General features: G+C 42.6%; 1 protein-coding gene across 6 annotated transcripts in view; it reads right to left on the reverse strand.

Moving 5' to 3' along the window:
* ZNF462 (zinc finger protein 462) overlaps nt 1-27,720 on the reverse strand; it is a 92,593-nt gene that overhangs the window by 45,712 nt on the left and 19,161 nt on the right. For 5 of the 6 annotated variants that reach the window (XR_012042204.1, XM_072859838.1, XM_072859841.1 and 2 more), the window contains exons 2-3: nt 6,199-6,450; nt 110-5,598 (exon numbers count right to left, since the gene is read on the reverse strand). Coding sequence is in view for 5 of the 6 variants with exons in the window: in XM_072859838.1 (XP_072715939.1) it covers nt 110-5,598; nt 6,199-6,418 (5,709 nt within the window). In the remaining variant the exon portion in view is untranslated. Of the gene's footprint in view, nt 1-109; nt 5,599-6,198; nt 6,451-27,720 lie in introns of those variants that run through there. The other variant, XM_072859842.1, reaches the window with a different exon arrangement.

The following is a 27,720-nucleotide window of genomic DNA, read 5'->3' on the forward strand; positions in this document are numbered from 1 at the left end:
TCATTAGCCTGTGGTTATTTGGCTGTCAAAGAGAACATGCAAGTGGGCATTAGTGGGCTCCCTGGCACGGAGCAGGGAGCAGGGAAAGACACCAGACACAAATCCTTACCCTCTCTTGTTTGAAATCTGCAAAAGCACCATCTGCATATTTCTGCTTGCTTAAAAGCTGCTTCCTCCTCTCCTGACGTTTGGCACGCTTCTGGAATTCCTCGTTGTGACCATTCAAGTGTGCAGTCAGCTCTGCCGTGCTATGCAATTTCATATCACAGTGCTTGCACTGGTAGACAGGGTTCTGAGAGCGGGTGCCGCTTCCCAGTATGGTAAAGTCCCTCTTCAAATCCTTGCTGTGGTGGTCAGTGTAATGCATGCACAGCAGCTCTGCTGTGCTGAACGACAGCTTGAAACATTTTATGCACCTGAAGGGAAGCCACTCAATTTCCTGAGCCTCAGTCTCCACCTCAGGCTTTTCAAAGTCATTCCTCTCCTCGGCTGGAGTTGGCTTTTCATGCTCATCGGCATACACAGCAGTGAAGTAACCCCCCAGCTTGCTCGCATGCTGCTTCTTAGGGAAAACACCAGGGTGACGCTTCATGTAGTGGGACACAATACCCTTTTTGCTGAAGGACTGGAAGGAACAAAGCGAGCATTTCTTCTTCTCTACAGCCCTCCTCAGCTCCTCACTTAACTGAGGAGTGTCATCCTTGGGAGGAGATGGAATGATCACTTTATTGGGTTTGTCGCTTACCGTCCTGGAGGCTGCTAAGCAGTGAGTGTAGTAAGCATCAATGTCATGTCTTTTCTGGTAGTGTGCCGCAAGCCCTTTGCGGATAGGGTTGGTGTATGAACATAAAGCACATTTGAAGAGGTTGTTCTTGCCCTCTGGCTGTGCCCGGACATTGTTATGTTTGATGCGGTAGTGCCTAGCTATCCCCTTCCGGGTGGAACAGAAGTATTTGCAGAGCTGACACCGGAAAACTGTGTGAGACACTAAATGAGAACTGGAGAAATGAGGTGCTGCCACAGAGACTTCTCCAACATCCTCAGCAGCAATTTCTGGGGAGGCCTTGATTTCAGTCACCATGTCTGGCTCCACTGAGGCAGACACCTTTGGTGGTGACTGGGCAAAAAGATCAAATTCAGGTTGATTGTGGTATTTCTCATAGTGAATTTTCAGCTTCTCAAGTGTTCCATGGGTGTACGGGCAGAGTTTGCACCGATAAGCACCATAGCCTTGCTTGAAAATCCTACTTGTCTCTTCCACATCATTCTGAGCAATATCATTTGACTGCTCCACATCATGCACAAAGTCTTCAGCAGTGACCTTTATTGATGGGTGCCGTTTCTGGTAGTGTGTGAGAACGCCATGAATACGTGTATTAATGTATGGGCAATGTCTGCACTTATACACAGCCCCTGGGTTAATGTCTATATCCTGAGCAAAGTCCGCAGCTTTCACTTTCATGCCAGGATGCTTTTTGCCATAATGTGTCAGGAGGCCATGCAAGTTGTTGTACTCAGACTGGCAAACTGTACACTGATACGGAGTGGAGGAGATGGCAGGGTTTGCAGAAGCCAGCTGGACAGTTTTTTCCTGGGAAAGGCTGGGATCCTCTGCACACTCTGCATCCTGATCCATCTGTGACATTGTTATCTGGTCTTCAGAATCCATCCTGACCCCAGCTTCATCAGGCTGCAGGATGGATTTCTCAGCAGCATCTTTCTCCTTAATGATATCTAACAACACAGATTCATCTCCATTCATGGCCCAAGGGTGAAATGCTTGATAGTGATTAGTAATATCCCATATGGAAGATGCTTCAAAAATGCAGTCTCTGCATTTATAGGTCTTTATCTCTGTTGGCATCACTAGGGCAGGAGGGGAAGGATCGGGACCTGCCCAGAGTTTAGTTGCCATATATGTATAGTCAACATAATGCTCGGGATGTCTCCTTTGATAATGCACAAGCAAACCACTTGGCTCTGTGTGTGAATAAATGCACCATTCACAGTGATAACCAGCTTCTATTAAGCCATCCAAAAATGCCCATCTCAGAATGGACGTGACCGTGGCCTTCAGATTCGGATGGTCTTTCTTAATATGCTTCCTCAATGCATAGAAGTAAGGTGATGTGTAGCTACACTGCCTGCATTTGAGGGCTCTCAGCTTTGACTTGTCCCGTTCGGTGCTGGAAGTGTGAGCAGGCACACTGCCAGTCGATTTCTTCTGGCTGCGATCGCAAAGGCTTCTAATGGTGGCTGTATGCTGCCTAATCACATCTGCGTTAGCTTTGAAGTCACGATGCTTCTTTTGATAATGAATGAGCACGCCTTTCACGGTCCGATTTCCATAATCACAGTGTTGGCAGAAGAACATTTCATTCTCGGGAGGATTCACAGAGGTCTCAGATCCACCACGGCTCAACTGCTGCATTGACACTGGTGGCCTCTGAATACCAGGTGGCAACTCACCAGCTCTCATCATCGCTGCAGTGGGGGGTGCCTGTCTGATATATTTGGCAGTGACCTTTATCTCTGGGTGCCTTTTCTGGTAGTGGACAAGCACTCCCACAACTGAGCGGTTGCTGTATGAACAGTGTTTGCAATAGTAGAGTTCAGTAGCGAGGTCTGGGGGTGGTGGTGGGGGAGGTGGAGGTTGAGAAGCCAAGTTGGACAATTTTGGGGAGACAGGCGTCCCCAACTCAAAAGACATCTGAGCCAGGGCAGAGCCCCTGTCAACAGAGACTACACGCATGGTCTTCTGAATTCTGAAATATGATGCTTTTTCTTCGGGGTGCTTTTTCTGGTAATGCACCAGGACTGAATGCATGTTAGGGCTTGCAAATGAACACACGTCACAGTCATAAACAACCACAGTATTGACTGAAGGTTCCTTCTGATTTTCACATTCAGGACTAAAACTCTTGGCGGCACTTTTGTTAAAACCAGCTGGCACACCAGCCCCGCGAGCCACGGGGGTGGAGGTTGCCATAGTTTTTGGAGCAGAATTCAAGATCTCTCTCAGTGTCTGAGACTCTGTGTTCAGCCCTTCTTGCTGCTCAACAACATAGCTTGAAAATATCATTGCATTGTTAATTTTCACTGTGGGATGCATTCTTTGGTAATGTGGCATCAGGCTTCTAACATTCGGGCTTGTGTAAGAGCAGAAGCGGCAGCGGTAGATCAGATCAGAATGATCAAAGTTCAGTACATTCATAGCTTCAGGGTGATGTTCTCCATAATGCTGCTGCAGGTCTTCAAAGTTTGTGTAGTCAATGTAGCACTCAAGACAGCGGTACACTGCACTGTGATCATTGGGATCCAGGATATACCTAAAGCTGAATTTAATATAGGGATGCATTCTCTGGTAGTGGGTGCTAACACTCCTGGCAGATTTGTTGCTGAAATCACAGTGTTTACAATAGTAAAGCCTGCCAGAGTCACTAAACTCAGAATTCTCGTTGTTCTGATCGGTACCATACATGTTTGACTGACTCCCCAGAACAGAGGCATTAGGGCTCTGATGGTCTTTCATGCTGACAGAAGAATAATAGTCTTCCTCATCTTCAGATAAAGTGAGCTCAATCTCCGCTCCATTGGTGGAATTGTAGTCATGCTGCATGCTTCTAAAGTTTGTCTCCTTCTGGGAATCATTAGCCTCTCTGCCCCACATTTGCTGGGGTGCGTAAGAACTGGAAACCTCTATCATTGGTTCTGTTTGCTCTTCTTCTCTGTCTAACTCCACTTCTATCTCCACCTCATTGTCCTCTTCCTCTTCCTCATCATCCTCTACATTAATCACAGCATCTTCTTGCTGTTTGTTTTGGTTGATTTTGCTCTGCAGGTTGCTAGCTATTTCATCAATTCTAGTTCTCTTTTTCACTGGAGACAGATCTAAAGGGAAGTCATTTGACACCTTCCGAGGGGCCTTCGCAACAAAGTTATTTTTAGATGAGAGCCCAAGGATGGACGTCTGGCTCTTCTTCACTGTGCTGGCAGAGGGGTGAGCATCTGCCTCATTCTCTTGTGGTGTGTTTGATGGCGGTCCATCATATTTTGGCAAGTTGTCACAGAATGAATGCTTGTGCTGCTGATGAACTCTGAGGCCTTTCAAAGTAGTGGTGGAATAGTTGCACATTGTGCACTTGTATGGATGTTGTGAATGGGGCTGGGGTGACTGCTGTTGTTGCTGTTGTGGCGGCGGCACCGGTTCCATCATCCCAGCTGACTTCCTCCCATTTATATTTCCACTCTCATAAGACACTGTGCTGTCATTCAAAGAGGAGGCAATGCTTTCAGTCTGAGAGTTCATAGTGTCCCAGTCTGATGTTGCTCCTGTGTGACACTGCTTGTGGGCACCAAGCTTTAATGAACTTTTGCAGGTGAAAGGGCATTCATCACACTTGTACACAGCTGTCTTCCCAGACAGGTGGATGTTCTCAATGTGACGGGAAATGCTTCGGCGGTGCATCGTCAGGAAAGGGCAAAAAGGACACTGGAATCTGTTCATGTACCTTCTAAAGGGAATCCCCTTTGTTTCCAATAGTTTGTTGCCATCAGATCCCATCAGCTGCTCTGCAGACATTCCTGAGGTCTGGTGATCCATGGAGTTCAAGCCATTCTCGCTGTCCATTTCATTTAGCTCTTCATCTGAGCTGGAGTCATTTAGCATACTGCTTGTTTCCAGGTCAGCAGAAGAATTCGTCATATCAGCAATTCCATAGCGGGATCTGTCAGGCAAATTAACCATGCCCGAGTTGTGAGGTGACTTAGGCTTCATTTGAGGGTAAGACACAGAAGAAAACTTGGAAGATGTAGAAGAGTTGGGCCTGATAAGAGAATTGCCCATAGAGCTCCTGAAGTTTGAGACATTAGCATTCGACATCTCACGTCCTGTTGTATTCATGGAGATATAGTTAGAGTTTGGAGAGGCATTCTGGGCACTCTTACTCTGTACATCAGGTGCACCAGTTCCGTCTTGTTGCTGCCTCAGGCTTGACAGTATTTTTACCATGCTGCGGTGCTTCTTCATCATGTGGTCACACCAGCGCTCCCTTCGAGGTGTCTGGTAGCTGCACCATTCACAGCAAAAGTTGCCCCTAGACTTTGTCAGGGGCTTGACCATGGATTCCAAAATGCTCCGCTCCACCACCTCTGCAGGCAGCTCCTTGCAGGGTTCCTGCACTGGCACAGAAGCAGACGTTGATTCAGACATAGCAACAGCAGCAGTAGGAGGAGTTGAACTCTCTTTCAGGTTGTTTTTGTGATACATTTTCTGGTGCTTAATAATCCTCGCGCGCCTGGGTGACTTGTAGGTGCAGAACTGGCAACTGAAAACTTTGCCAAATCCTTCATGCATCATGATGTTGTAACTTAGGGAACTAGCAGTTGGTGGCCCCACTGAGCTCCCCCCAGCCTGTGCTCCATGAACCTTGCGCGTGTGCTCTATGAGGAGGTTTTTGGAACGGAAGTAACGCACACAGAACTTGCACTGGAAAAACTTGTTGGTTGGTTTAGGATTTGGAGCCATGTGCTGACCATAGAAAGTCTGGCTCTGGCTATAGTAACTTCCAGTCCCCATCTGACTTGTTGCATTTTGCCCTAAAATGAGAATTAAGGTGTATAGGTAAATAAAATCAAATAAGGAGGCTTTTTCTCCACCCACCCTGTATGCGTAAGAATTCAACCACATCCTGAATACATAGTAATCACACCAGGATTCCCTCAGTTATGTATGGTGAGATTTACATATCTAGCAATGGTCAGTAAAATGACCATTATGCATACTGCCTACATATATATGACCATGGTGTACAGTTTGGGATAGATAATTTCCAAAATAATCTTCTTGGGGAAAAAAGAAAGCTAGTACACTAATAAAGTTGAAAATTCTAAGGCAGTTCATGGTAGTCAAGAACAACCATGAAACCTGAAAACCAAAAAGCAATATGAAGGAATACATGAAAAGCAGTTGGGAAATAAAATAATCCTCCGTGTTTGCATTTGCAGAAAAAGCCATGGTCAGAACCAATATGGCTGAAGCTAGACAACTGCTTTGCTGACACAGCAATAAAGATAATGTGAGTTTTTAAAATCATATTAAAAGTAGAAACTAAAACACACTGAAATAAGCCACATGTAAAACAGGCGGTTAGAGTTGAGATCTTAGAGTTGAGATCAATCTTAAGAGTTGAAATTTACCTGCTATTTCATCTGCAATTGTAAATTCATCCTTTACAGAAGAAAATTCAACCTCAGTCTGGTTGCTAGCATTCATGGAACCAGACCTTGGCTGGCTAGGACTTTCCTCAGAGACATCAGTTGGCTGCAGAAAAGCAGTGTGAACATCCTGAATGTGAGCTTTTAGGTCTTCATAAGATGGAGCTCGAAAATCACAGCCATCACACTGCAGCACCTCCATGGTTCAGGGATGATCTTTTACATTAGAAAATTCTGCAAAAAAAACAGGGGAAGGAGAGAAGAAGAAAGAGATATACATCAATGCCACTGTAACAAATCCTGAAAATAGGTAATACCAAGCTTATGATGACTCAGTCATTTCCAGAGATTCCGCAAATACTGCAGCGTAAAACTCAACCTTTGTTTACCGTATTAAGAGGCATCAATTTGGATTCACATAAAGTCCTATGTAGGTAGCTCACAAGTTGCTGACTCAACACTATGAACAGTCAACTTTCTGACAAGTAACTGTTGATTCAATGGACTTTGTCCTCTTGGCTTTTCCATTACACAGGATAGGGCTGTTGTTCAGAAGTTTGTCTTGTTCAAAGACCACAAACCATATACTAGAGAAACATTACATTACTCCCAGTCATGCACTGAAATTTACAATCAGAAGACAGTGGCTTCCGCCTTTATGAGACCCACTCTAACCTTCCTGGAAGTTGCCAAGTCCTGCTTGTTTCACTACCATAGATCAAAAGCCTTCACAGGAAGAAACTTGCCTTTCTTCTCAACATCCTATCACTCCTGATGTTGGTGGAAAACCTAGACATAACTGCAAGATGAGATGCAGCTACATGAACCAAAGGTAGAATGCTTCACTCTGCCCTACTTCCACCAAGCTTTGTAAGGTCATCTCCATTCTTTGTTAAAATGTTTGCAGTTTCATTTTAGTCTATTCTGGGGACCTGACCTTTGCGCGTTGGCAGTCTGAGGGATGGAGAGGGCTGGAGGAAGGGAGGGACAGCACTGGGAATAGGAATACTGCAAAAGTACAATGGAAACAGGAGTTACAAAGACATAATGACTTCCTTGATTTATCCAAAAGTGCTGCATACCTTGAAGTACAAAGCAACATATGATATGGTAACATGAAGCATGGTGGTTCAGCCTGCAACTAATTAATCCTGCAACAGAGTTGTATGTTTCCACACCACACCGCCATAAAGGAGACACAAAGCACGAGCAAGATAAAAGCCTTAGACCCTCTTACCCTGTGCAGTACTTAGGCACAAGAGCACCATTCCTATGTTAATACAGGAATTGCTTCTTTAAGCTTCCATGTGCTGTGCTGGGAAGGATGATAAACTGGGCATTTCAGAGGTCCAAGGCACAAGGGCAGCCCAAAGCACTAAAAATTCCATGTGTTTATTGTATGTAGAGTATGAAGCTACTTCCACAGCGAGGAGAAAGCTCCAAAACATTAGGGCGCAGAAACAAGAGAGGGTACTGCATCAGGATTTTATATGAAAGAATGCTTCTTCTGATAGCCTGCTAAAATAAACTTCTAGCAAGTCAAATTCTGGACTGTCTGAGCACAGAGGCTCTCCACATATTTACCTCTGCAGGCTGCACTGTGTCCTTTCTCTCCCCCCACTCCCTCCCACCACCAATAAAGAAAATGAACGCTGCACCAGCTTCTTTTCAGCTAACAAAGTTACAATAATCGAGATACTCAAGCTTTTATGTGCAAGCACCAGACCAAATTGTGTGGAAGAGGTTGCTATCTGCTCTGGATCAAATTACAGCAGTGAGTGAAGCCCCACCCCACGTCTCCTTTAGCACAGTCCATTAGACCTGAAAACAAATTTTTCCATGGAGCAGACGACTCCTGCATTTAGAGCACTTCACAGAAAAGCAGATCATCCAGTTTTCACTACCCATCCCCCAAGCTTAGTCCTTTCATCTCAGCCAAACAAGCCACAGCTCTGCTGAATGTGCTTATCACACTTTCAAGAGATATGAGCCCCTGCGTCACTGAAGCTTTAAGACTCACTAAGCTGCCCTAGTCCTCTGAGCTTTGGGAGCAGCCATTTTAGCTCAGACAACTCCTGCACTCAGAGGCTCAGAGCTTCTCGCCTATGCACAACATGGCCTCACTTATCTCAGATTCATCTCAAGCACACCAGGCTTTTTCTTTTTTTTCCCCTTTTTTTCCTCCTCCTTGGGTGACGCTTGAAAAATCAGCATCCCCAGAACGTATCTCCCCTTCTCCTGCATGACTTGCACCACAAGTCATGTCGCTGCTGTCCCCCTGCACTGCCCAAGCAGCACCTTCCCTCCCTGAGGTCACCCGCAAGCATCTCCTAGGGTTGGTTCCCCTGTCCCATGGGTGACAAATGTGACAGTTCGTTCCAGAAACAGAGCATTATAGCATCAAGACACTGGTCCAAGCTGTCCTACAGGCAGAGGCAACATACAGCTGAGCCTCCCGGGGGGGCGGGGGGGTAGGGAGGGGGGCCTCCAGCCTGCGCTGTTCTTGGGGAGCCCTCCTGCATTGCGCAGAAGACACACAACCCCACTCCCCTGCCAGATTCCAAAGTCTAATGACCTTTGTTAATCACCAGCCAGCCTGTCTGCATCAGCAACCCCTGCCAGCAGACACACCCTTCACACAAAGGCTGTAGCTATGCCTTTTAAGAGAGGTTCTCTGAAAACTCCATTGTGTAGAACAGAGGAAGAACAACACACGCACAAATCTCGCTCTTCCCCCCTCACGCCCCCCCCCACCCCCCCCGAAAACTTCAGACCCTTTAGAAACACCACCACAAAACGCTTTCAGCTCTGTCTCTTTTGGAAACTTCAGGCGAGCTTACAAAATAGAAAACCAGAAGGGAGAGCAAACCTGAGGTTCTGGAAAAAGATAATCCTGGCAGCTTCAAGAGGTAAAAACCACCATCCCCATTTCCAGTAGTCACGATACACTGATGCTTGGAGAAGGTATCCTCAAAGATGCTGGTTGCTGTCTAGACAGTCTTAAACCAACAGTACCCTTCTGCTACAAATGAGAAGGAAGAGTTGAGAGATCATTAATAGCTGCTGATTACAAAAACTGATGGAGACTTTCTAATGGGTTCCAGCTTGAATCTCAGCAGGGTCTATATCACAAAGGCAGCGCCAAGCCAGAGAAGAGGTTAATCTTACTGCAGCTATGAGGAACAAACATCAGGTGCAGCTGAATGGACTTCAATTTGATGTTTTCACCATGCATCACACTGAAAGCAGGATGAAGCATTTTGTAAGGAATTCTGCTCTACCATTTCCACATTTTTCTTTAAAATTCAGGCATTGCACAAAGGCAAAGAAAAACGCAAACTGGTAGTTTGAGCTCATATATCAAAAGAAACTGAAACACAATGTGTGTCTTTCTCTCTTCTTTTTTGTCTGCATGGGATATGGAACTGAGAGAGACTCACCTACCCACCAGCAAAGAGCATTTTCAAGTGCAGATGTTAATCCACTGACAAGATGCACACCCCAAGGAACAGAGATAAAGCAAGGTTTGCACATTTCCATCATGACCAGCTAAGGTAACGCATTCCATAATCCTATAAATTTTCAAACAGCACAATAAGAAAATTTAGAGGGGAATGGAGGTGGAGTGAGAGAGGAGTTACCAAATCCACTAACTCAAAAGCAGCCCAGGAAGTCTGGAAAAAAAACCTAAAACAACCAAACACAACCACCATGAAATGAATCCATAAATCCCACAAGCCCTCTAACATATTCACAATCAATCTCTTGAGACCACATTGCCCACAGATAATGTGACTTCTAAAATACCCTTACTAATGCGATGCTAACCTCACCAGATTATTAAAATGCCATTGTCTGCCTAATTTGCATTTACAGCCTCTTCTTAAATTATATGGCTTTAGTGCTTAATACGGAGAAGAGGTATTCTCATTTTCCTTATGAGCGGAAATCTTCCAAAACATTGTGCAAAAGAAATTCTCAAAGCCACAGTTTTAAAGACCCAAGGTGAAGACTCAAATTGTCTTCGACATCCTTCTGTACACTTACAAATGCATGAGAACATCAGAGACACAGTTGCATTAGATTTCTAGGGTTTTAAAAATCCAAAACAAAAGATAATTGTGCTTGTTGAACAACAGTCATTACAGAATTTGGCAGCAGCCAAAGTAGTACAAATCATTATGTTTAAGTTTGGTTTTAAAGCTTCAAAATACAAAATTAATTGTCAAGCCCAAGGCACTGACCTCAAAATTGAGCTTCTGTGGTTTGACTACCCATCCGTTATATTTTGAGATGGAGTCAGCAGAGCTTCTAGAAGTTAAGAATATGCACATGCACAACCACAACTGAAAAGGTCAGTCAGACCACACACACTATGTGAACTTCCAGCTCAGTATTAGTAACTTTGAATGTAAAACAAAGAAATCACTGGTTCTCCAAGCCTTCCCCTGGTCAGATGATCAGAGGCATCTTCATCTCTACCTCATAGACACAGCTTGCGCATACAGCTTTCATTTTACTCTGTGCCAAAGTGGAGCTGAAAGAAATTTCTTAACCGAAGGGTTGTCAAGCACTGGAACAGGCTGCCCAGGAAAGTGGTTGAGTCACCATCCCTGGAGGTATTTAAAAGACGTGTAGATGTGACACTTACGGACACGGTTTAGTGGTGGACCTGGCAGTGTTATGTTTACGGTTGGACTTGATGATCTTAAAGGTCTTTTCCAACCTAAATGATTCTATGATGTTACACACCCCATCACACAGCCAGAAACACTGCCAAACCCCTTTCAACTGGACAAAGTCCCTCTGGAGATGCAGTGTGTATCGGAGCCCTGAGGGTACCCACAGGCCTTGCTCTTCCTGAACAGCCCTCCTGGGTCTCGCCCACAGCCCAGGACCCCATTTCACCCCCTGGCACCATCAGCCCCCCGTCCCACCCCCCCCCACACAGCAGCCCTCCAGCTCCCCACAGCCCTGCCCAGGGCCCCACCGAGCCAGGCCCACCTGCAGGCCCACCTGCAGGCCCACAGCCCGGCCGGGCCCCAGGGAGGTTCCCAGTGCCCAGGGCTGAGGCTGCCTCTGGGCCTGCCCTGCTCCCAGCTGGGGCAGTGGGACAGGCCCAGGCTGCCAGGCCCTGACCTGCCTCTCCATGGGGAGCCCCGGCAGCTCCGTGCGGCGCGTTGGGTCAGAGCAGATCGGCATGAACAAAACATCTTAGCAGAGGCTGGAATCACACACCAGAGCCATCTTTTTCCTTCAAAACACGCAGGAAGCTTCAGTGTTAGTCTCATCTCCCCACCGCCTTTTTGTTGCTGTTGGAACAACAACCTACCAGAAATAAACTACCAAGCACTATGGCAATGCGATCCACAAGCAACTAATTACAGACATGACAAGTTTTCAAAATTCCCATGAGTAACACCGCAGGCATTTTTCCCTGCCAGAGAAGCCTGGGTTTTACAAGGCACCAGCGCCTACAGCTGCGGTGCGGACCTTCCAGCCATGCCACCTGGGCTCCTGGCCAGGTTCAGCTCATGTATGATGGAGATGCTGCTCTGATGCTCTTGGATTTGGGGTTGTTTTGCCTCCTTTTTTTTTAAAACACTTTTTATAACCTAAGGTCACAACAGGAAAAATTAGGACTAAAGCAAAAACATAGGAGCAATGCAAAAATTTATACATTTGAGAAACTGGAAACTTGAAGGCTATTCTAACTGGAGGAAGCCAGCCTCATCTTTCATTTATTAAAAAAACCCATAATTAATGAGGAATTCAAATAATAAATTAAACTCTCAACTACAGTCAGGCAAACCTACTCAACTCACAGGTCTTTTTCAATGACCAAATTCCAGTCGAGCTACTAGGATTCTTGGTCCTCTGAGCGTTGTTTTTGGAGTTACTCTTGCAAGTTGGTATCAAAATAAACTAAATTGAAATACCATTTCTTTTTTAACTTTTTTTTAATTTGATAGAACTGGATTTAGATAAAACTCCATGGGTTGGTTGCAACTGCCCACTCCAATATACTTACTTTATGATTCGTATTTTCATGTAAAGGATTTACAGTAAAATTTTATCACCAGTTACACCTTTTATTATCAAGATCTCCATACTGAATGTCTAGTTTTGGGTCATTTATTACATTTTGAAACTCAACAGTTACCCCCATGAGAGAAACACATTAGCTGATACGTGTGATCCTGTTGCCCATTCCTTTCAGTAAATATTTCTGTACATGGAAATACATATTACAACATAAGATATTTTCAGGAAAGAACTTCTATTAGACATGCATTCCAACTCAACAGTAAAAACAACGATCTAAATTGAGCAGAGGCAGACTTTTTTTTCCTAAAATGTACTTACCCAGCCACCTGGAAGACTGAACCTGAAGTGGGCTCCAGGTCAGGTTCCACAAAAGGAGGTCTTCCTACTACACAACCTTTGTACATTATATTCCAAACTTTTAAGAAATCTCCCGGTCACAAAAAACAGGACGACCCACTTTGTTGATCCTTATACAGTTACTATTTACTTATGTTCCTGAATACATGCATTCATTTAACATACCTGATACCATACCATGGATCACTGTAAAGCTACCGCATGGCTTGCAAAATCTTCTACACTTTAAAGGAAATATAAACCATGTTAATCTTAAAGCTTGTGGAAGAGAGGCTACACAGTGCTAGGAGCTGCCAGAAGCATAGATGGGTTTTTCAGTTCAAGAAGAGAACAAGGATTCACAGAACCTCTGGTTATTTTTCTTTTGGGGAACTTAACTTAATATATAAACACATAAATGACCTGAAACAGGTCCAAGTGATGGATACATTGCTATCAGCTCAACTGGTTCTCCAAGACTATGACTTTTCAAAAAATGGAAAAAAAGGCCCAAAACAAACAAACACAAGGGAAAAACAAACAAACAAACAAACAAAAACAAACAGAAAAACACAGTGCTCAGTTACTGAACGTTAATGCATGTTAGCCATCTCACTGTAAGACCCTAGCAGAATAAAGGTACATAGATTTTACAAGGAGCTATGAAAAAAAAGAGAATCACAGATTGGAGCACAACGTCAGCTTCTGCAAGGTATCTTGAGGAAAAGACTGCAGTCCCCAGCCTCAAGCAGGCACAGCAAACTGATAGTTGTCTCACTGCAGAAAACACAAACTTCCCTAGCAAGGAAGACAAAAGTCCAAGATGGGATACTTGATCTTACACCCATGTGTTACTTGCAAGGAAATCAAATCAACAAAGACAACTCAGATATAAGTAACCGAACTACAAAAAGCATCAGGCTGGGACTTTACTGATTCAAGCTACCTAAATGCTGACCACTCCTTTTCCATTTCTCACAAATAATGTCTCTTCTCCTTTCTTTGGGTTCCTGGAGTGCACATATATCTCCATGTTTTTTTAAAAAATACATGAAGAGACCATCTAAATGCCTGAAGGATACTTTCAAACTTCAAACTTTTAAAATAAAAGCAGATTGTACATAAAATGCCACAACTTAATTAAAAGACAAATTGAGAGTCATACAAAGTATGATTCTGACATTTTTTTGTCTTCCCTTCCTGAAGGTTAGCTGTGAGGCATTACATGGTACAGAGCATGGGCAACTGACTCTTAGGATGAAGAACTTCACCTATTAGTAAGGCTCTCTAATATTAAATGCTTTTGCTCCAAGCAAGACTAGGATGGGGTTTTCTGATCTTCTGAATTACGTTCATAGCACGTTATTAATCCCTACAGAAATCAAAAAGACTCTAAATATATGTAAGAATCTGAACAACTAAATGGTCAGAGTAGGACTTCTTCCCTTATTAAGTATGGCAGGTATTTAATTTACTGTACAAAAGTAGTTGTGGAGGTGCAAATACAGACACATAGACGGTTTTGTCAAGTATTCCTGTGGTTCACCAGAGTCAATAAACAGAATACTGCTTTGGCCATGTGTTACAAGAAGATACAACAAAAATTTTACTAGGAAGGGACGAATTTTGATCAGATAGGCTCCTTTTTTTTTACAGAATAAACTTAGGTTTCCTTTCCTACCAGAAGGTTAAGAAGAGGAAGAAAATGAAAACACACTAAAAAAGCATTAAACCATTTTCCCAGTCAAAACCTGTAAAGAAGATATCTGTTTAAATCCTTCCAGGATTTAAGAGGAAGATGGAACAGCATAGGGCAAAACTCTAGAATAGAAATATGGTCTGCCACTTGGGTCCCATACTAAATGCTTACAGGAAACGAGCCAAGTCATCCACCTCACTGACACAATCCAACCACTCATTGACCTTCTGCACAAGACATACGTGTTCAAGAGGCAAGTGGGCTGGCCCAACCTAGGAAAACAGATACCAGAGCCAAGCAACTTGGCTTTTGTACCCTGCTCCTTAGTGCTCCCCATATGGCATAATGCAACTGAAAGCAGTCAGTCTGGGGTTTCTGATTTCCAGCCAAGAGTGTATTGTTAATTACCTCAAGAAATCGAGTACCTGTGAGTTAAGAGAAGTGCACTCCCCCGTGTACATGGACTTGGGAAAGGAAGATGTCAGTAGGTGGTGCTGAAGAACACGGCAGCACTCTGCATGGATACTCCAGAAACAACCTAATTTCTTCTCATGCATTGCAAATAACATCTTCTAGGAGCTCTACACAAAGGATGCATTACCAGCCTCACCCTGGAAGGAGCAGGGGGAGGAGCAGGCTCCTCAGCCTGGCATAACCCCAGCAAAGATCTCTTTCTTGCCAAGAAAAGTCAGAGCTGTTATAAAGGGGGTCCTGCCAGTAGCAAATCAGATATGAGAAACTCAACCGCATACCCTGCTACACCATGAACTGAAGAGGGAAAGAGCAAAGCTGTGACTGAAGACAGAAGATATTATCTCCTGATGGCCATCTGCCCTTAAATGAACCCTAAAACAGGCTTGCACAGCCTGTAGTGCCTTTAAAAGTAATCTTGCCACTCACCCCGAACTACATGCTCCATTCCATGGTCACTTGCAGTGCTGTAGCTGTGAGCTGCAAGCATGCTTTAGAAAGGACCAATGTTAGTTTGCAAGGAGCACAGTGCTTTTACAGAGGCTAAATACAGCTTGAACTGGTGACAGAGCTAAACCATGGGAACACATGAACTGCGGGATTATTTTAGGGGCCACAGAATTTTAATCTTAGAGATCTGAGATTAGACCAGCCAACACAGCTGGTTCAAAACACAAGCAGGCACTCTCAGTGTAGTCACAGAGGTGGAAATCAAGTCACTAGCACTCAGAAACCACAAATGCCAAGGGCAAAGCTCTGCTTTGGGACTGCTACTGAAAAATGTCTTCAAGAAAGAAAAATAAAGGAGATTATCACCATCTTGAAAGACGGATGTGAAAAGATGCTTTGCTGGACGCATGTTCCTCCTTTAAGTGCAGAGACTGGACCTATGTCATAGCAGTGGTGACAGAGACTGAACTCTGCTGGTGAGAGGAGTAATCTTTCAGCCAGAGATCATTTCCATAATACAGCACCCAGTTTGGTAGACATTCAAGACTCTCTAAGTAAGAGAAATTCACAGGGCCATTAGGAACCAAAGACATGTTGCGTGGATCAGATCCTAGCGAGCCAAAGCCCACTGCCTGCCTTTTGTCACCAATATGAGCTCAGCTTAGGTAAGGACCCTGGGGATGATGCAGCCTGTTCCCTCAGTCCATCGTGAGATCTTACATGCTCCAGAGGTACTCGTTTAAAGGGTTAACCCCACGCAGAGAGCATGTGGAGAGGATGAAAAAGGGCATTCAGAGGAATGGGTTTAACCCTATAAAACCAAAGCACCAGAAGTCGTGTTCTGTACCAGTAAACAAAGCTGAATAGAACAGCACATCACCTCATGCAGACCCAAACCCACCTCATGCACGACTAATTATAAAGCAGGATCCATGGCTGAAACCCTACTGGAGGACAAGAAAACACTGATTAACAAAGTCTAAAGATTGTTCTGCTTTCCTAGTCTATTCCTCAGAAACACTCGTTTGAGGAGCTCCACTGACATCCTAGCTATTTTAACACCGCCTTTGTCTCCAGCTATCCCTACCCTTCCCCCAAGCTTCCTGCTATATTTGACATTTGCTGGGCAGCAAGCAGAAGCCTCTCTGTCAGCCAGTTCATTTCCTCAGGTAATACAAATCCATCACTGACCCATTTATAATGCCAGACAGAATACACAGTTTTATTTGCCCTGACTCACTCGCAGTATGGCAGCCAGCATCTCTGCCCCAGGTAGAAGACTATATACTTTTCTAGTATTTGATAGATCTCAGACTAGTGATTACCACTAGGCTGCTGCCCTTCTCCCTGCCACCCCTCCCAAAAGATCTTTTCCACCTGTGCAAGTGAAGATCCTCTGTCTCTTTAGGATGGTGTCTCTTTAGGATGATGGACATCACTGATGGCTGAAAAGGAATACTGCTGAAAAGGAGGAACAACAAGCTGCAGCTAACATTTATGTTGTCCAAAATACTTCACTTTGTCCCAAGTAATTTTATATATATATATAGTCCATCGGATTACTTGTTGGGATGGAATACATACACACTGGAATGCAATATCCTGGGTCCAAATGAGAACCTATCTTCTTTTACTCCCCCTTCAACCTCCATCTCCACCCACTTGGTCCTTCCAGGAAACAAGTCTTTGCAGTTGATGTAATATATAAAGCCCAAGTACAAAATATTTAAAATAGCATACTGGCTCAATCATCATCCTTTCTGTGATGTGCAGATAGCAGACAGTGCCTAGAAGAAACTAAGTGGAACATCTACAATACACTTCAAGGCAGGGGCAGGGCGGGGAAGGAATTCAGAGTGATCCTAGGATTATGGATCACAGTATCTATGAATTGACCAAGGATGATGGAAGTTCTCCAGCCAGAAACTGTTTGGATCAAAGAGGCATTAGAAACTTACATTAAAAACAGGAAAAAGCTGCTATTCCCTGTCTATAAAAGGAACGCACTTTGTTATGCAGGTAATAGTTAAGAACAATCTCCCTCACAAAAAGAAAGAAAAACAACCTCTTGTTAACCTTATTTCTCGCCTTTCCAATAATAAACAGTCCTTTCCCCTGACTACTCTGGACATACTCAAATTAAAGAGAAAACTATTATTAAAGCTGAGTTGTATCAAAAGTGGTAAGATGTTGAAGCTCCTAATGGAGTTCTTCTGTCCTAGTTTAATCCTTTTTGCTTTAAATAAGCTCTTTGAGGGTCAGCCACTAAGATCCAATTTCTTTTTCTTCCTCCTAAGAAATACCCAAACAGGAAATGGACCATAAAAAAGAAAAAATAACTAAGACTTTCTTTGTAATAAGGCCCATGGCTAAGAGGGGCTGAGATTATAACCAACTGTATCCTTCAAAAGCTACAATCCTTGCAAGTATGTAGACGTTACAGAACTATTGTGGCTTTTTTTCTGTTCTGCAAGTCCCTTACACAACACCTTGGTTTTTTCCGCTGTTGTAAATGCTTTACGTTTAACCATTTAAAACTGAAAAATTTTCAAGCATTTTAAATAACTAGGAAGGTAACAAAATCCAATTTTAGAACAAAATAATCAGTTCCCATTGTCATAAAATTACTCTCATTTTGAAGAAAGTGGAACCATTTTCACTTTATCCTAAAGATACAGGGTGAAAGCTGATAAAAGAGAAACTAGTTGCCAAAACTTTATCCCAGAATACGTAAACAATTGCCAAACTACATATAAAGAAAACAATGTCTCTTGTTATAAGGAAAGTTCAGTTCAAGACTAGTTCATCAACATAAAAAGCATCTCTTTGAAAAAAAAATTAAAGGGAGACCATGAACACCGTGTTCTTTTTTTTTCCAGCCACCCACTCCTTCTATTTAACCCAGTGAATTAAACTAACAACTTCTCATAATTTACAAACAGTTCATTAAAGATTGACCTGACTACCTCAGGTCATCACCAATTTGAAACCTGGCCATCATGTTTTATTCAAACGCTCTGAAGGAAGATGGCACATCTTCATTATGGAAAAAGAAAAGCATAGGACAGTCCACTTCAGAGAAAGTCTCCAGATAAATTAGTTTCCTTAACCTTTGGAAATCTGTGTAACCTGGAAACTGAACCCAAATGCTTGATTTTTGTAAGAGGCAGGATGTAGAAAACTCAACACAGGTCCCCAGAGAGCACTCTTGTCTACAGCAAGGTGAAAACTGGAAGAGATTTTCAGTTTTCCTGGCCTAAGAGAAGAGACTTCTTGGGTAAATTCAAGGTGGAAGGACGTTTAGAAAGTGTTCATGTATCAGCCTAGTCAAAAATGGGACCTTCTCCAAATAGGAAAAAAATGAAAAAAACTGAAAAAAACGCCAAGATACTTAGACAAATTCAAGAAAAGGCAGCCCAGTAGCACCTTAGACTTCACCAGGATTTTGGTGCTGCACATAAATGCTAAGAAGTTACAAAGAAAGCCTGAAGAGAAGCAGTAAACATCCAAGAAATGGCCTTCTCATAAGCTTTGTCCTCAGAAAATCTCTTATTTCATTGCAAATCCAGGTATGTTATTGAAAATTCATGGGACAGTGGCTCTTCAGGACAGGTGTTCTGCTTTTGGCTACAACCAGAAGCCCATCTATGCTTGGCTCTAGGACAGCAGTCTGGGCAGCAGTTCTACTCTCTCCCCATTGGGACACTAGACATTGCTTTAGCTGCAGAGAAAGTAACTGCTCCAGGGATATTCCTTCTCTGGAATGGAGGGGACAGAACACCTTGACTGCCAACAGCTCCACAACCAAAACACAGAAATACAATGAGGTCATTGTGTATCTGCATATGGAGCAGATCCATTTTGTTCTGAAGGATCCACTTAGTGTTACTGTTCTCACTAGAAGCGCTCTGCAACTGACCTCAGCATGTCTTCCTACAAACACTTTCATCAAGCCTCCAGGTCATCCCGCATGTCACACCAAGCCATGTGTGTGAGAAGAACCAGAAGTGAGGTTGTACCCATGCTTGGACATGCTTTTGGACTTAAGGAGGGTTATCTGAAACTGCAGTAGCTCTGCCTAAATAACTCCATGGGTAGATGAACCTTGACATTTACTCTGCACGCAAAGTAGATGGAAGTGGATAAGGTATATTTTAAGCTAACAAAGGTGGCAAAAACATTTTTAAAAATACCCAAAAGAACTCAGAAGATTGAAGCCCCGTGATGGTTTAAAACACCCAACAGAACATTCAACCTGATGAGATACAAACAAAATTATGCAATATAACATGCCTTTTAATTAATCTGAAAACTTCAGAAGTAATGTTCTGAAAGCAAACGAAGGGTAGTCTGGCTCACAATGTTTTCAACAAAGAGAAAGAATATTCACCTATGGTAACGACAAGACACACTGCAATCTTCTACAGTTCCAAAGCAAAGGGGTACATAATTGAAATTGGTTTTATTGATGATTATAGAACCACTTAAAAAAAGGAACCAAAGTTTGACTTAAAGGGAAGAAACTTACAAACTTCCCAACTTACTGTTTTTCCAAGAGGTACACATAAATACATTAGGTAGATGAAGTGTCATTGAATCCTCCAGCTCAAGAGGTTTTAAAATAAAGCAGGATTACTTCAAAGCAGAACCATATAAAGAAATTATTTTTTCTTCTTCTCACTAAAGGAGCAAAGATGGAAACAAGCAATCGAGAAAAAAAAACCCTAAACCACAAAGCCCATAGACTCAACTGTTATAAAATTGTATGTCCTCAGATTTATGCTAGTTGAAAGGGACAGGATGCATCTTTTCAGCCATACATGGAGAGGAGACATGGACAGTCACAGAGATAAACACCACGTGTCTTTTCAGTAAGAGTCCAGCTAAGTGAACAGCCCTTCAGATGCAGCATTCAGCAACACCACTTGCCAGTCAGGTGAATCTCCTCCCTGTTTTTTCACCCCAAAAGAGGCATACATGAACCATATGACACCAAAATACATAAAAAGAATATTTTGAGGCACTTCATTTATGTTAGCCAACATCCTTTAACCCTATGGAAGAGAAAAAAGCAACAGTGTAATGTGTTTCGTAGTCCATTCTAGACTTTTTTTTCCCCTTTAAAACTCATTTTAATAAAAGGCATTTGTACTTTTTTATTTGTTTCTTCCAACAAGCATTCATTCAAGCGTGGGTTCTTGTTTGCAGGAATGTATGCAGAGTGAAAGTCTCACATTAATTTAGGACTTCATTGACAAAAGAGTCTATGCCAAAAGTATACAATCAGTCCTGCAGAAATTTCATTTTTCCTTCTGCTGTTTATGGAACACCAAAGCAAGACAAAAGACAGTATCATATGTTTCAGGTTTCCATTCATTTATCACAAACAAGTCATTTAAGTCAGCAGAAGTGACTTGCTCTCAGAGAGAGAAAAGACTGAAGTATTCCCCTGGTTTTCAAACAGCTTCAAATTATTGAACAAAATCTGAAGACTCACAACCTGTAGGTAATGTGTAAGGAACAAAAAGGCAGAATTAAATATATCAAGTAGCAATACTGACACACTATTCCATGCAGTTACTACCTATTTATTTGACTCATGCAGCTTCAGGCCACACTGTTGTAGGCTTTCTCTGTGTGAAAAGCAAGATGAGTGAGTCTGTACCACGGAGAACCTTCTTCCTTTACCTGGTAATGGAGAAGCACAGGGCAGTGAAGTAGCGGGGCTCCAGGTCACACAGCTGATCTGTGGCACAGCCAGCAGCAGAAAGTGGGTTTCCAGACTCCAGCCGTTCCCCGTTACGCCACGCTACCTTTCTGTGCCACTGTGCCTGAAATCCTAGTGCTAACTTCCCACAGCAACTACAAATGAAAGGTTTTCCAGCACAGTGGAAGTTAAAATTTCAGGAGCAGAGGTAAATCATACACCACACACAAGGATATTAACTGATGCTCTTTATTTATCTTTGTATTTACTTCTTAACTGGAGTTGCCATTTCCAGCTTTCTGCACAGAATCCAGGTCTTTTGCTGAAGAATTTAGGTCAACTCAGCAAAATGTCTGCAGAACTGAGGAGAAGAATAGCAGGGGAGACAGAGTTTAGGGATGGTGAACATGGTCTAACCCTCATATTACTCAAGATCACAGTGGGAAGAGGGAGATGGAAAAAAAGGTGATGGAAAAAAGGGTAGCCATCCAAAAAGGGAGTTTTATATGGGGGTGAGGAAGGATATTCGTTTTGAAGGACTGACAGCTAGAAAAACTGAAATTCTTATTTGGTCTGAGAGGCTTTTCTCTTAATACGATTTTGCCCAAACTGCCGAATCCTTCTACTCTCTTCCCAAACTCTTCTAAATAATGGGCAACATATTAATAATTCTTCTGGTTTAGAAAATGTCTGGACAAAAACCCATCAAAACTTACTAGAAGTCATCAACAGGAATCTTCTTTATAGCACCTTTATAAAAATATCTGTAAGAGGAACACTCTAGGTCTTCCTCAATGTCTTCTGTAAGCAGGAGATATTCATGACCAAAGAAGAGGAAGTTTGATTTAATCAGACCTCTCTTTCACACATGCTAGCTGGAGCCACAAAGCGTGTGCACACTTCCACTCCACCGTGGCTAACAAAATTTATGAGAACAAACCAAGCAATTAGTTTTCACATGCTGACAGTTGCACCTATCCTTCATTGTTAGGACATCACCACAAACAAGACCCAGATATTTTATGAAATTTTTTTTAAAAGTTCAGATTGTAAGAGAATCAAGTCCTACAAAACCTTTAGGCTACAGCATCACCTTCAGTGTATGTTCAACTAGTATGTAAAGCTAGTATGTTTTTTCTGAAAATCTTTAGTAAAATAAGTGTTCCAGTTTGAGAGTCTGGATGACTAAGAAAACACAACTTTCCAAAAAAGGTGATTAGCCTGTGCCGAGAGCCATACCACAGGCTACCAGAGACTCCTGATCCTGTTTAATGTGAACCCAAACTCTGCAGAAGGAGCTCACAGACACAGAGCAGTCTCTGTAGTAATCCAACACACTGCTGGCATTCCTGTTGAAGGAAGGATACTGAGCATGCTTCATCCTATGTCTGCAGAGCAGAACCAGCCTGAGCTCTGCCAAAAGCCAAGTGTGTCATGGGCAGCTGTGACTGTTACTTTGCCTGGGCAGAGATATGAAGTGGTAACACCTCTTCTTTGTGTTTTTTTTTTCCCCTGTAGCTGTCAGCTGAGATATACAAACATGCTTGCTGCAGCTGGAAGAAGCCTAGCTAAAAATCCAGTTTCTGTTTACTATGAGGTGCATCTGGGGATCAGGGATTTTCTGGAAACTGCATCTCCCCACTCCATGCAGTCAAAACCGTAGGCTCCAGTCTTTTAGCACGCTAGCTTGAGGCAGCATACAGGCAGATAAGACTGTGCACAGCTGCTACCTGCACACAGTTTATGTCATGTCACCTGAGAGAAGCACACTCCCTGCTGCTTCACACCGAACCACTGGAACCCTGACTTCCCACCCTTGTCAGCCCAGCTTACAATTATCAAGCAAAGCCTGGAAGTTGATATGACATCAGCATTTTGGGGAAGCAAGCAAAAAAGGGTTAAATCTTTCACCTTCATCCCTGTCCACCTTCACAAGTGATCTAGAATTGTATCTTCCAATTCTCTTAGACTGTTTGTCTGAGTAGTGTCACCTTTTCTTTCAAAAGATCATTCCTTTCTAATATATCTCACCTTCCAAGCTGTATTCCTGGTATTAAACCTTAAATTTCTGCTTTTCTGCCATAAATAATTCTTCCTGGTCTATCTACTACCTCCTCTGTAGGCCCCTCCCTCTCCAGGTCTTCTGGAAAGACGCAAACTGATCATCTGCTATTCCCATAGCCTAGCAGAGAATGATGCTGGTGACATGTATCTTTAAAGTAGCTCTGAAGTCAAAGGAGTTCGTCTTTCATTTCTTCTGAAGATGTTTGGTGTGCTGGTCCCTCAGCACTCAGTATGAAATAAAAGCCACTGCTTTTATCTCTTAAAAAAGGAGCACATCTTCCAAAAGGACTGCTCTGCCCAGAACCATTACTCAGTAGGGCAGAGAAAATGAGGGAGAGAAAAGGGAGGGCTGGGAAGGGGCTACAGCAGACACCACCAGGCATGACTGACAGTCATCTGGTCTTACTGTCTCTCAACGCTGCTGGTGATGAGAGGCCTCCCACATGCATTCCAGAAACTGGTATCTGAGGCTGCAGAAGTCTTACATTTCTTCCTCTTTCTTTTTGAGGAACAAGACTCTCTTTTTGGTTCTCATTGTCCGTTGCTCTGAACTCAGTAACTGATATAACTGTGGTCAGTCAAGATATTGCATATGTGTGCGTGTGTGTGTGTGTGTATGCTATGTCTGGATCCTCAGGAAGGCAGCCTGGTATTTTATTTTTAAACTTTGGATCCTGTTGCACAGCCCCACATATAATGGCTCCACTCCTGAAGGTTGGATAGTCTAAAACTGCTATCAGTTTTCAAAGAAAAACAAAGCCATGCAAGCCAATACCACCAAGAGAACAGGAGCAAAGTTCTCTCCTAAAGATTTTCTTTCCCTCATAAAAAAACATGAGATCACAGAAAGATTAAGCCATCAGTGTCATTCCAACTTCCTGCTCCTGTATTCTTACAAGCTGGAGAATATTGTGCAAGTCCCGGTAACTGCTGTGCTTTCACAGATTTCTCCAGTTTTTTATTTCTAGAAATTTGCTGGAGTTCTGCCAATTTTCCCCAGCTGAGGACCAGACCTTTATGTGGATCAGTACTTACTAAAGCCTTTTATTATGAAGTGGAGGGTCAAAATAGGAATAAGTTTCTCCTTACCTGAAAGCAGAACCTGCAATGGATCTTCAAGGTCTCAGAAGCTGAAGGAGGCAGAACCAGAGTTGCTAATCATAGGACTGGTGCTACAGTTCACCCTTCCTGAAGAGCCTGCCCTTCAGATGTGTTCCAAAGCTGACAAACTAACTTGTATCATATACCTCTAGCCACCTGCAGTACAAGATCATTTTGGCAGTGAAGCTTCACTGTCAAAAAAAAAAGTGGTTTCTTTTTCAGCTGAGCACACAGGGGCTATATCTGTAGGCTTGATTACTAGAAGAAAGGAAACATTCAAGTTAAAGACAAGAAGGCTCCTTTGCAGCCATGCCTGGGAGAAAAGATTTTACACAGAATATGGGAGAGAGATGGAGAGGGAACAGTTTGCCAAGAGGAAGCTACCTTCTTATCTAACTTTACTTGCATTTCATGATGGAATACAGCCACTGATCTCAGTGTTACTTACAGGTTAAAACAGTCATTCATTCCAAAACCAAGAAACAGAGGAAACAGCTCAGACCTCCTTCTCCTTCTTCATTCCTGAACTCCTTTGTTCTCTCATTGTCTTTTAACTCCTCCAGCTAGACTACTGCAATACAGAGTTCTGAATCTTGAAAGCAGTCTTCAAAAATTGAAACTACAAATTAAGAACTGCAAACAGTATGTCAATTAGAGAATCAAAACTCTCTTTCATCCCACTGTAGTAATTGGTTTATAAAGTTAAAAAAAAGCATTTACAGTGAGGCCTCTACTGCAGCATGACCTTCAAAACCAAGCTAATGTACCATTTTTCCCAGAAACTGACTTGTTTGTGCATCAGTTATCAAAAAAAGAGGATCTAATGATGGTACTTATTGTTAAAGTCTTTGATTAGTACAGAAGACAAAAAAACCTTAATCTCTAAGTTTCCTAGATGTATCATCCTTAACAGACCAAAGTCTTAAGATTTTGAGAGGTGTCTAACAAAAAACTAAAATGTATTTCTACTGAAAGGGTCGAGACCCTTGAATCTACTGAAATGCTTTCATAATATAATTGGTGGGATATCTCTAATAGAAAGTTAGGTTACTCTAGGAAATTGACATGTTGGCAAATTCTAATTGGGTTTTTGTGCCACAAGCACCTCTGTGATAACTGCAGGACCAAAGTCTCTAGTTCCGTCTGTAAAACCAAGAATAAAGTTCTGGGTGACCAAAGTGCTGGGTTGTAGAGTCCAGAGGAAACCAGAGGTCTTCTGTTTGGGGGATTTACTGTCCTTTAAAAACCACAGTGTGGAAGTCTATAGTAGCTCTGTCAGGACTACAAAAAAACTGTTCCATATCTTCTTTTCCTCTATTGAGACAACAGGAAAACACATCTAATTTTTAAGAGGAAGGCAGCTTCCACCAACCTTGTGCATAGATTCCATTTTGAGAACAAAATGCAAATAATTTGTCCATAGTTTTAATCCTAAAACAGGGTGGAAAACCTGCTACAGATAATCAAGCCTGAACTGATAACTACAAACCTGCAGTCAGCCTTAGCATTTCACTTAACTTGGTTATTTGCTTCCCTTTTCTTTGCCAGGTGAGAAGGAGTGTTCTTGCATGTTCTAGTAAAACTCAATCACCTCCTTAGACTCCCTACACCTCCAAGTTATAGCATTCCCATCAGCTGTTCTTTAAGACAACTAATCCCTGATGTAACATGAGATACTGGCAGTGGGAGTCATCTTGCTGAAAGTTCACCTTCTACAACTAGACAGTTGTCCATGTGTAACTCAATGGTAACAGTCTAAAGCCTGTCTCCCACCACAACATCTGAAGAGAAACTACACTTAGGCTTGATGCCTTAGGACTTTCTACAGATCCATTAGTCATTCCAATAGCTCTTAATCTTTTTCCACTATTAAATTAGAAATAAAGAACTATTTATATAGCAAACATTTTCTAGTCTTAGATTCCAGCCACTGCATCTTGTTACAGCTTGGTACAGGTTCCAGATTCCTATAATATTGGACATAGCCTGGCAAATTAACTGCTTTTAGTCCTCTGCATGTCACTTCTGAAAACCTCTGAAAGGGAGGAATGGACTATCTGAAAGCTCTCTCTGTGAAGCACAATTTTCCTGACTTCAAATCATTACTATCCGCAGCATTTCCACACTTGTTTTTACAGACATGCCAACTTCAGGAATGGATTTAGTATTCCAAGAGCGGTACTTGCACAGATCAGCAGAGGGACAACAGTATCTCCTCTGTTTATACATCTAAATGCTGTACTAGTCCACTTAGCTATTCTAAGCATTTTGAATGGTATCTACTACTTTGCAGGATCACTGTTTTCAGATTTAAAAGGAAGACGGGACTCTTGAAGTCCACATAGGCTATGAAGCCAAGACATTTCTTGAGTGAGTCACAGAGCATTTTCTGTTCCACATTTTCTATCCGTTACAGATATAAACTGAATGAGGAGCTTTTAGGTCTGATATATTTTTAAATATAAATTACTGGTGGAGAGAACAGAAGGAAAAAGGAAAAGTCTCTTTAAATCCTGTCAGATACCCTTCTTGTCTGACCTGTGGGATGCTTTTGTTTGCAGTGGACTGGGTCCAAAATAAAAAGGAAAACCCTTGCTTTTCTCTTTGGGATCAAGGGCTCTCAAAGGCACAACACTGGTGTTATTTGTTTGATCTATCAAAGCAAGGTCATTATTTTCTTTGGTCATGAAAAGCCCCAAAAGTCTTTTCTGATACACTAGAAAAGCCAATGGCCAATGAGACCTATGATTCCTCTGCACTCTCTGCATGAGGTTTTCTCATCCCACAGTCCCCTTCTCCTTAAGCTGCAAAAGCAGGTGCCTCCATCAGGATGATCCCTGAGGAACTGACCCAATTCTCAATCCCTTTTACTTGGAAAAAAAAAAGGCACAAAAGACTTAGATCTAAAGATTGTACAAAAACTTGTTTTGATGATTTCCCTTCTTCAGCTCGACTCCTTTGTGAACATTTGATGACAGCCCAAAAATTTGCTGTTGTCTTTGAAGTATAATAGGTAAATTCGAAAATTCAACATTCAGCCACAGGAACTTCAGACATCCACCTTGCCTGATCTGATGGCTGACTGAGAAACCAAGCACATTGCTCTTGTTCAAAGTTTCATGCAAGCCAACCCTTCATGGTTCCTCTTATTTAGGCCATGATATAGCCTTTTTTGTGAAAACATTATCAGCTTTATGATTGGTACAGTGCTCTGACTTTTCAGAAAACAGTGATTGGTCCAACTGTCTTATATCTTAAGGAGTTCTATTATTACAAAAATAATAAAAATATTCCACAAAACAAAGATAACATCTGTGTAATATAACATTGGGAAATATAACAGCTTCAAAGGATGCTTTTCTGAAGACCTCCAAAACTAGCCAAGATCCTCTGCTGTGCCTCGTATTTCCTGAAGAGGTAAGTAAGCAGAAGATAAATTCTTTTGCAGCCTTCACTGATAGACAACTGACTTTTTGTCTCTGCTTAGCACCAGGCTGATACTGTTCTTTCAGAAAGCGCTCGCTTTCAGACCCAAATCTTTATCACTTGGGAGAATGCTCCTTGATTTATTTGTGAGATTTATGTCCACCCTGGAGATTTTTCTTCTTGTCCTCACACCCAAGCATTG

Source organism: Ciconia boyciana, chromosome 4 (assembly GCF_034638445.1).
Source record: "Ciconia boyciana chromosome 4, ASM3463844v1, whole genome shotgun sequence".
NCBI lineage: Eukaryota > Metazoa > Chordata > Aves > Ciconiiformes > Ciconiidae > Ciconia > Ciconia boyciana.